This window comes from Nematolebias whitei, chromosome 5 (genome assembly GCF_014905685.2).
Source record: "Nematolebias whitei isolate Nwh7 chromosome 5, NemWhi1, whole genome shotgun sequence".
NCBI classification, from domain to species: domain Eukaryota; kingdom Metazoa; phylum Chordata; class Actinopteri; order Cyprinodontiformes; family Rivulidae; genus Nematolebias; species Nematolebias whitei.
In genome coordinates, this window is record NC_056502.1 from 29,626,147 (window position 1) to 29,636,902 (window position 10,756).

Here is a 10,756-nt window from a genome sequence, read left to right on the forward strand (position 1 = left end):
TATTTTGTATGTATGTATGTATCGCTCCTATCATTTGAGAAAACTATAGTGTTAAGTACCACTCTAATCGCTTTGTTTCTATTCAGTTCTACTCCAGTATAAGTGTGTCTCCACTGGAAGTGTGTCCCTCACTCTGTGGGCAGGATTGTCAGCACAAAGCGGACGATAGTCGGATTTCGTTTTCTTGACATTGTCCCCGCATTGTTTATATGTTCGAGTCCATGAGTGGACAGTTTTTCAGACACATCCCCGTACACTCGCTCGTTCTTCGTGGCTCTATTGACCTCGCTCTGTATGCGCTCGTCAACCAAAATAGATTAAAAGGTTTGCACCGCATCATTGGTCCATGGGATTACTTTGAATTTGCAGCTCGCCATCTCGTTCTCGGAATTACGCTCTGCAACGATCAGATTCAAAATTGCGCTTCAGGAGGAGTTTGCACGTACAGTCTTGGCTCATCCAGTGATGTCATTTCACGGGCCAATCAAGGCTGCAGTTTGCTGACGTCAAAATCGCTAGCTCGACTTGACCTGCTTGGAACCAAAGATGTGGCGCGTCCAATAACTGAGCAGGAACAGGTAATGGAGACACTGTTGCCCGTGACTGAGTCAATGGAACTGATTAAAGCCACACCCGTGGAGAAGTGGCTTATGCTTTCTAGTTTTTATACGGCAGTCCCTTGTTACTTTACGGTTCATTCATCGCAGACTCGGCTCTATTGCAGTTTTTCAAAATAAGATTGGACATGACACACAATTGGCTGATTGATGGATGAGCTGCACGATAGGCATGGAATTTTTATTTAAAATAAATTATTTTAAATTATTTAGCACCTCCTGCACCTTTGTGCAGCCCACATTGCGGGATAAGCTTTCTGCTGCAGCTGATCAGCTGTTCACCATGCAGAGCAGAGAAGTGGGTGTGGCCAAGAACGCTTGCAGGTGGCTGAGAGCAGCGGAGGCAGAGAGAGGGAAATCATGACATTCTGTGCTCTTTTGGAGTGTTTTGCAATATTCTAAACAATGGTTCTAGAGTGTGGGAAGGATTTAAAACGCCTTATACATGCATATATATATATATATATATTCTACTTCTACTACAATTCGTTCTTGGCGGTTTTTCACTAATCGTGGGTTTTCAGGGTACAGATCCCCCGTGATAAACGAGGAACTACTGTATTGCTTAAAAGTATAGTTTTCTAAAATGTTTAGGGTAGCCCAAGATTAATCTGATCAATCTGGTCATGCTCTGGCTCCACCTTTACTCCTGGTGGTGGATAAAATGGCTCCCTCCATTCTCCAGAGTCAATCCTTCTGTGCTGCCTCAGACGAGCCAAAAAAATAAAATCTCCCTCTGTTCTCCACAGTGTAACTCCTCCCCTCTTGACTATCTTTTATTAAAATCATTCAGGTTTACTTCATTTTCTGTTCAATTCCAGTACAGAAAAACACTCATTTCCCAAACTACAAACATTCGCTATTCTGGTCTCTCTGTGACGGGGACATCGATTACTGCTTGTTTTATTTTAGAAGAGAATAATTTTATTATTTTGCTTTGACCCCACGTCTGATCTTATTGTTCTCGCTCTGACTCTGTTTACATCCGAGGATTATTTTGTGACCGTCCTGCGCTGAGACTGTCAGACTGAATTTTTCTATGGCCAAAAGAAAACAACTTATAATTGTTGGGACAAAACCTTCACTTTGTTGACGGCTTAGCCCAGTGGGTAGGGTGGTCGTCCTTCAATCAGAGGGTTGGGGGTTCAATCCCCAACCTCTGCAGCGTATCCAAGTGTCCTTGTGCTCCACATAGTGTGTACAAATATATAATTGACTGTTGGGGTGGCTCTGCAGGTTTAGCTTATTTATTACAAATGATTCAGTAAACTTTTGTTGGTGAGTGATGCATATTTAGTGGGGTTTTTTTTAATCATAGATAATACACAAATACAAAATATTCAAAATAAAAACTGTATAATAATTGTTTTTTCACATATTTTACAGCATTAAGAAAACAGTGGAGAGCTTTTGTGTTATTTTAGAATAGAGTATGGATCGGCTTGTAAAGTACAAAAATACCCAATGAGGTAAAATAAATTTAGTATTATGGGATAAAACCATATAATTATATCCATATTACCAGCAGGTGTATGCTGTGTATGTTTGTACACAAACAGTTCAGTTTGTGTTGTTGACACTTTTTACCCTGTTTCTTCCTCAGGGTCTCGACTCCCTGGATGAGGACGACCCCAACATTTTACTGGCCATTCAGCTGTCCCTCCAAGAGTCCAGGATGGCAGGGAGTGGACCCGACCAGGACGTCCTCGCCAACGAAGCTTCACTCGGAGCTATCGGCACCTCCTTACCTTCCAGGCTTGAGCAGAGCGCTCCAGGTGTTGAAGTCCCGCCCAGAGCTTCTTTCAGCAGCTCCGAGCTGCTGGAGCTTGGAGAGAACTTGGCATGGCTCGGTGCCATGAGCAGCCAGTACTCTGCAGCTGCTGGCGGCTCCATCTCTGTGCAGCACCGTGGTGCTCATCAGCGAGGGTCCAGACCAGGGGGCAGAAACTCTTCCACAGGCCACTTCTCTTCTTCCACTGACTCCCCCACATGCAGCAGCCACGACCCGTCTTCGTCCTCTGCGTTACCAGCAAACGCTAACCTGCTCGGCAACATCATGGCTTGGTTTCATGACATGAACCCTCAAGGCATCACCCTGGTCCCCCCGACGTCCTCCGACACGGATTCAAACGTGAGTCCAGACCTGGCCTGTAGAGAAGAATACCTACAAGAAGACGAGAGGAAACCTCAGGAAACGCCAGCAGACGGGGGGTTCTGCCCTCAGAGAGCGAGTGATTCAGAGAAGGAGTGTGTCGTCGCTGAGAGGCCGACCCAGTTGGATCTGGTGGGGGTGGATGCCATGCCTCTACCTTACATGGCAGCCCTTGACACGAGTGGAGAGCTGGCTGAGGGCGCGGGCTCTAAGCGCTGTCACGTGGACACTCCACAGTGTGACTCTGGGTCTGACCAGCTGCCCAGCACCAGCTCCTCAGAGTGGGAGGGCCACCTGCACCTGGTGTAATCTGTTCCCCCCAGACTGGAGGCGTGAAACCACTACAAAGAAGAAGAATGTAGCCAGGATCAAGAGTCACATCCAGCTGCTGAAGGTGGGAAGAAGGATTTAGACTCTTCAGTTCAATCAGATCACTTCCTTGTTTTTTGCTACTGTAAGTTTGCCCATCTTCTCAATGAAAGCACTAATGAGATCATAATGACCGTTTTCTGGAGGACGTCTCCTGTAATGAAGCTTATACTGATTAAGAGAAGTAGCCTTTTCTAGAATCACATTTAGCAGAAGTTCAACGCAGAACTTTTGTCTATTTGTGATGTTTTTCCACTGTTGTAAGGCCTCCTGTGTCTGCATCAGGTGATTGAGCAGAGGATTCTTTTGCTTCAGTATTTAAGAGTTTATACAGACTGCATGCGCTCTCAGTCCGCTCATATCTGCCTAATTTACAGGTGCCAAACACTGACTAACAAAAAGCACAATTTGCAATCACCAAGTGGATTCTTTAAAGCAAATTGTGCCTGCTCGTCACAATCTCTGCAAACCTAAATGTGAACTGGAGCCATATTTTAATAAACATTGTGGCTCTGATATTTTCAAAATTCACTTGCTAGAAGTCATCGTGTGTGGTGAAAAACTAAACAATAAGACCACGATGGTTGCGTACTTTATTATGTGTAACTTTCCCATTAGAAGTGAAAAGAAAAAAACCTGATGGTTCAACAGAAAAGCATGTGGCCTCCTCAGAAGGATTTCAAAATGGACTTGAGAACGGTGACTCATCTCAAAGCCTCAGTTTGAACAGGAAGAGACCTCAGCGCACGCTGACAGACCCAGAGGGGCTGAGCGGTGCCATCGAGCTCTTCTTACATTAAGCTTTGAGCTGTGAGCAGTCGTTTTTCTACTGCAGTGGGTGAGATAAGCAGCCATCTCTGGACTTTGATGCATTAAATAATACAGCTCAAAGTTCTGTTTAGGTGTAGATCCCTTCACCCCCCCCCCCCCACCCCCACCCCTGCATGTCAGCGTATGGAGACTTTAGGAATGTGTACATGGGGAGTCCATGTTGTTTTCAAGCAGTTATCTATTGGAGCTGAAAACTCAGTGCCTTTGTGTCAGTCACCATAAATCAAATAGTTTTCATGTATTTCTGAGTGCTACTTACACAGGAACAAAACCAGCTGTTACCTTAAAGTGATTCATTTATAAATGTTTAAAATGTGCAGACACATTCATTTCATCTAAACCTTTTGTAGCATGGTTCGAGTGTGTTTATGTTCCAGGACAGAGCAGACCTGTAAACGGTTTGGTTTCTACGCTCAGCGTCATAACTTTCAATATTCTGCAGAAAGCTCCTTCTGTTCCTGCCCCACATTTCTAAACAAACGGTTGTCCTGTGAGTCACGATAACAAAACAAAAAAATCACTGTAGGAGCTGACGTGCGTTTGCTTTGTGTGTCTGAAGACACTAAAATCGAGGTAAGTTGCAATATGACGTTAGTATTTAACATGTTTGTAGTGATGATGTGATCATGATTCTGTTCTTGTACAGAATAAAGTGACGAGTCTGTGAGGAGAGAAGTGATCTGTGTGGGTTTAGTTCATGTCGGCGCGTTAATCACAAGTGGGTGCAAGACTAAATGATTCTTCTACTTTGTACGTCACCTTTAATGTCTTCGGGACTTATTTAAAAAAATGCATAACTTTTGTAACTCATTAAGATTTTCTATTGTAAAGCAACTAATTCTTGAAATGCTATTTGCACTTTCATAGTCTATACTTGATACATTCCCTCTTTATATGAAACGAAGTTTGTGTGACGACAATAAACGTGTTGAGTTTTACCGTGTGCTCGTCGTTTTTCAGCCGCAGCGTCAAAACCATCCAGACTTTAATTAGAAAATGTTTGTTCTCCGAGTTAAATTACGAAACTCATTAGACAGTGCAACACTTTTATGTTTTTAATTTTAGCACAAGAGCTTTGTAAAATGTGCAAGTTACCGACTGGCTGAGCTACCTCTTGATTTCACAGTGACTTCAAACTGCATCCTAAGATGGAACTGAAATATTAAGAATAAAAACAACCCTCCAAAACGTTTACAGCTTTAGCACCCTGCAGAGATGCATGTGCAGTTTAATAAAAAGTGATGAGGAGAAGACCCAGCCTGAAGGATGAAGGTGGTCCACATGCAGAACGGTGACGACTAAGTGATTTTCATCCAGAGTGGAGCTGTAGTGTTATCAGGCAGTTGCTGGAGCATCCAACAGTCCAAATGATAAGCTGAAGGTCACCAGACTCAGAGGACACAATAAGACTGTGTGACTGCCTCGTCATGGGGGGTGTACAAACACTGACTTGACGTCTTGCCCCTCCTGACAGCTCCGGTAGTTTTTCAACAATCTGCCGCCCGTCCTCACACCGATGAGCCGCCTCCATCATGTTGAGGTCTGCTCGTGGTCAGCAGGTCTCCATGAGCTCAGTGTTGACCTGCTGGATCTCGAGGGCCAGATCCAGCTCCATTCTGTACCTAATTTTTTAAATCCTGGACCAAAGGGCTGCCTCCGCCTTCTGACCTGGGATCAGCTGATGTGTTCAATGTATTCATGACCATTCATCACATGTGGCTTCTAATTTTCACTGCTCCTTTAAATTTTTGTTTTGTTACAAATTACTCACTGTAAACATTTTGAACTCAACAAGATACTACTTGATGTGCAGGAAATGATTGGTCAAGAAGGAGGTTCAGGTTTAGCGGCAGAGGTTCATGCACTGCAGCAGGAAGAGGAACATGGTGACGATGTCCAGGTACAGGTTGAGAGTAGCAAACACGTACTCCTCCGGAGAGATTTGATACTTCCTGTGTTTCCCGCCCAGGATCAGCTGAGTATCAGACACCAGGTACTGCAGAGAGACGGACGAGAAGCTGTTATAATAATGCTGACATCTGAAAATGGCCCGTGCAGGATAAAAGAGAAGCGATTACAGAAACGGCTCTTTTTTTAAGAGACGTGGCTGCGCATATAAACACCAAAGCATATTAATTGTGTAGTCGAGAGTTGTGCAGGGGGAAATAAGTTGTGACACGGTGTCGACAGCTCGCTCGGCTCTGCCGCAGTTTGTTCCACCAGCTGACGGGATGGGTCACAACATTTGCTGCTAACGCCAAAATCACTTAAGAGTGGTGGCTGTGAAAATGAAGCCCACTGCTGTTACGAGGTGCATAATTGAAATTAAAGGGCACGAGGACATCAGAGTTACACTAAAGACTGTGACAAACACTGGCTGCTCGGGATCAAAGCCTGTTCGTTGGGCTGACATTAAGCCGTCTTTCATGTGGCTTGCTTTTTTCCTCAAAGGTCATTTGTGTTTGATTTTCATGCGGTGTGCTGCAGACATCCATTTACTGCCATGAGAGTCGAGGCCACTTACTAAGGAGAACAGCAGGGTTCCCAGGAAGGCGTAAAAGATGTAAGTATACTGCAAAACAACAAGACAAACCATCAGAGACACTCAACCACAAAACGTGATCATCTAATCCACAAGAAGCAGTGGAAATATATTCTGTCTGCAGCTGACTGGTGCTGTGTACAGTTACAACGTGAGAACGAGAGCGCACTTATCTCCTCCCTGGCTGTGCTGTGTAGTAAATGTAAGGCTGAAGGTTGATAAGTGGACATGATATATTTTAAGATAACGCTCCTTATTTTCAGTTCCACTTCATTAGTCTTGTGCAGAAAAACGACAAGTCTTTTCCTGCTCAGGCCTGAACACTAACAACGCACAGTGCTGCAAATTGAAATGCATCAGTCTGACGTGAGCGTTGCTCCTGGGAGGTGCACGAATGCACGTGCCCTTCTTTATAGTCAGCTCAGCTCACAGGTCAGCAGCGGCGCTCTCAGGGGATGAAGCCTACAAGGCTGTGCTTACTGTCTGCGTCTCCGTGCGATTCATCTCGAGCTCGTTCTCGCCGCTAGCACGCGTGAACACAACATGTATTTGATTTACCTGCGAGCGGATGATTGCACACAGCAGGGCGAAGGAAATGAAGGACCAGAGTAAAGCCCACAGGAAGCCGGCTCTGAGCGTGAAGTCCCACTGGTGTTGGAGAGAAAAGGAGACACTTAAACTGTGATGAACCTCTGGAAGAAAAACCTGAGCACAGAGCATCGCTCATCCTGCTCAAGGCCGTCTGCAGCTGAGCCGTGCGGCTCTGCGGACAACGAAACGACAAAGATGTATTTGATTTCTGCACAAAAGAACATTCTCAGACTTCTTTGAATATAATTGTCCTCAGTAATTAACGCGCTGTGGCGGCGGCACGGGGGAGGAGGTGGCCTTTTGGCCTGCGTGGCCTTTTCAGAGTGACAGGAAAAAGATGGCGGCGCAGTGCTGAAGAGCTCTGCAGGGTGGTCCGTTTGACATTTCTATTACACTGACGGAGATCAGACGGCTGAGCTGCAGGTGGTTACAAACTGCAGGAAGACATGAACTCAGCTGATAGTCTCCGAGCAGAGAGGTACTTCTTATTCACCCAGCTCTCTTTAACTGTCCTCTGTGCTTTAATGGAGACGGTTAGAGGTCCAGTCTGAGTCCGTTTTTATTAGAAATGCTTTCGGTGACATTATCCTGCTGCCAAAATGAGTAACTTACCGAACTACAACTAAACACTGTTAAGAAAGGACTCATTTAAAAACAAAAAGCAACATTTTTTTTTACTGCCAGTGTAATTATTTTTGTTTTGCAAAGGAGGCAATAAATGAAGCAAGCGATCATTGTTTTGTTTAAAAAAAAGAAAAAGTGCAATTGTTAACACCGACTCCACGTAATTAAACACAAGAACCTCGTTCCAATTAAACCTTTACGCTGTGAGGCTTTTTTTACACTAACAATAAGAATTTTTTTTTAGCATGTATTAAATTGAAAACTTTTTTTAGCCACGTACAACAGATTTTCTTTCGTTGTCACAATATGTTCCTGCCAGTCTTTTTCTTATTTTTTATCCACATCTATTTAATTTAAAGCTGTTGTTCTCTCCATCACGTCATCACAGCGAACAACTCGCAGCCTGCGCTCGAACCTGCAACCTCAGGATTACGAGACGGCAGCACTGACCGCTGAGCTACCTATAATGACCTATAAGGTCTGTCTTTAATGCAACAAAAATAAAAACCTTTATTGTAAAATGCAGTAAAATGCACTGTTGCTATGCTAAAATGCTGCTTTGTTCATGAAATTACTGAAGAAGCTTAAAAATAAACCACCTAAACTTCCTGTCATGCACAAAGTTTCAGTAAATGATGAAAACATGTCCCCTCCTCAGCAACAAACCAAAGCATTTAGTTTAAGAAGCCTCAGAGGAACACAAACTGGAAGAAAACAATAAAGAATCAAACGTGAGCGACTTCTGCCTTTCACCTAATGCAGGTGTGATCACCATGGCAACCTGCAGGCTCTGACCACACGACTACTGGGCCAGAACAGCTGCTCCGCTCTGTGCTGAGCTTATTAACACTTGACTGACGCTCCTCACGTGAACTGTTGCTTCAACAAACCCGGGACCGTTTTCACATAAAATATTAATCATTCTAACGAACTATGAACACAGTCGCACAAACTGAGTCGAATCAGTTGAAAGGAGCCGCACGCCGAGGTCACCTGAGGGAGTGGAATAGTGAATGTTTGTAATTTTCAAAGGGAGTGTTTTTCTGGACTGGATTTGAACAAGTAAACCTTAATGTTGGTATTCAAGGGGGTAGGAGTTACATTGTGTAGAACAGAGGTAATTTTTTTTTTCTTGTCCAAGGCAGCGCTGAGATCCTGGCGAGTTGAGGGCACATTTTATCCACTACCTGGTGCAATGGTGGAGCTAGGGGGTGGCCAGTGGTGGCCTTGACCACCAGACATCAATCTTCAGCCACCCCAATCATTTGAGGAAACTATACTTTTAGGCAGTAAAGTCGTCCCTCGCTATATTGCGGTTCACTTCTTGCAGCTTCACTGTATTGCAGGTTTTTTAAACGTGTTTTTTTAATATTGTGTGTACTGTACATTCATCTCATCATCATCTTCATCGCCATCGCTATGTTTAGGAGCATGCGTTAATAAGAGAGCAGGGGAGGTTTGTCGGAGTGTGGGAAGGGTTTATAAAGCCTTAAACCTATATAAATAATACAATAAATAAAACGCCACTACTTCACAGATTTTCACCTACTGAGGGGGTCTCCGGAACATTACCCTTGTGATAGGGGAGGGATCACTGTATTCTTTCTTTTGGCTGCGACCTTCTTCAGATGTCACCACAGCAAGCAACACAATTTTGCAACTGTTTTATGTTGTATGAAGCCCTTCCTGAAGCAACCTGGACTTGAACCTGCAACCTCAGGTTTACAAGATCGTGGCACTGACCACTGAGCTAGCTGCCTTTCTTACTGTACATGTTCTATGTAGCCACACACCAAAATGGAAATAGGTACCTCACTACTCACAGGACGGACAGACTGACGGTATTTGACATTCCCCTTTTCGATTTGCAATAGGGGACAAAAATATCATGTTAACCTGACACACACTGATCTTTCTATTTTATCAACGTGTCATCAGCACGGGGGCTGTACAGCTGGAGAGAGGAAAGCTCTGCGGAGAGTGGTGAAGGCTGCACAGAAGTCTGTTGGAGTCAGCCTCCCCACCATCACAGACATTTACACCTCCAGATGCAGGAAGAGGATCACCTGCATCATGAAAGACCCCACTCACCCAGCACACACACTTCTTGCCCTGCTCCCCTCAGGAAGGAATTTGTGGAGCATTAAGTGAAGAACCACTAGACTGAGGAACAGCTTCTACCCTGAAGCTGTTAGACTCATGAATATCTAACCAGGATAATCACTGTAATGACACTTTAATTTGTGATGTGTCACTTTATCTGTGCTGCTGATTATCCATGCTGCTGATTTCTTACTCACAAGCTGCTGTATTCATACCCATCTGCTCACAACAGACTCATGTTCAGGCTGCTATTTAGTACACTATTATATTTTATTATTATTGTTTAGTATATATCTTAGACCCTTATATACTGGTTCTTTTTTATAGTTTATATTATTGCTATAATTTGGGTGTAACTGGGACCTTAAGTACACAATTTCGTTCCACCTCATGTACCACATGTGATGTGAATGACAATAAAGTCTCCTTGAACCTTTATGTCTTTACAAAAGTCAAGCAACTCGTACAAGGAACTCAAAACCCCACAAAATTATTGAGATATTTTGGAGATTATTTTCTAGATGTTCTAAAAATGTTAAATCTGGTCCTCTGGACATTCAAAAAACAAAACAAAAAAGTGTAGAAACGTTTCGTCTTTCATCCGAAAGACTTCCGCAGTCTGAGGTGCTGTATTCAGCTCAGTCTTATAAATAGCACCTTCTCAGAGTGGATCAACCAGTTTTGCTGCTGACAACCAAAACCAGCTGATCACATGATCAAGAAGGACCATCAGCCTAACAATGGATCATTAGCACACTGATGGCTGTTTACTGTTCACAGGAGGCTGAGCCTGGAGATGAGTGTAGACCGCAGAGTCCTGGCCTGATGTTGTTGCTTTTCTGTGCTGGGCCATCCTTTTGGCCAGTGGCTGTTTAGTTTCCCTGATGTAAGACTGATCACAGCAGGGGTTTGGGGGGGGGGGGGGGG

At 44.1% G+C, this 10,756-nt stretch overlaps 2 protein-coding genes across 2 annotated transcripts in view; one reads left to right on the forward strand and one right to left on the reverse strand.

The window, feature by feature from the left end:
• LOC119410360 (ankyrin repeat and IBR domain-containing protein 1) overlaps nt 1-3,346 on the forward strand; it is a 45,021-nt gene extending 41,675 nt beyond the window's left edge. The window contains exon 18 of the mRNA XM_037677271.1: nt 2,221-3,346. Within this exon, the coding sequence (XP_037533199.1) occupies nt 2,221-3,078 (858 nt within the window). The 3' untranslated portion in view covers nt 3,079-3,346. The remainder of the gene's footprint in view (nt 1-2,220) is intronic.
• A 2,244-nt stretch (nt 3,347-5,590) lies between these two features.
• Nucleotides 5,591-10,756, reverse strand: part of zgc:110410 (uncharacterized protein LOC553618 homolog) — a 17,614-nt gene continuing 12,448 nt past the window's right edge. The window contains exons 6-8 of the mRNA XM_037677272.1: nt 7,070-7,190; nt 6,494-6,541; nt 5,591-5,965 (exon numbers count right to left, since the gene is read on the reverse strand). Of these exons, the coding sequence (XP_037533200.1) occupies nt 5,813-5,965; nt 6,494-6,541; nt 7,070-7,190 (322 nt within the window). The 3' untranslated portion in view covers nt 5,591-5,812. The remainder of the gene's footprint in view (nt 5,966-6,493; nt 6,542-7,069; nt 7,191-10,756) is intronic.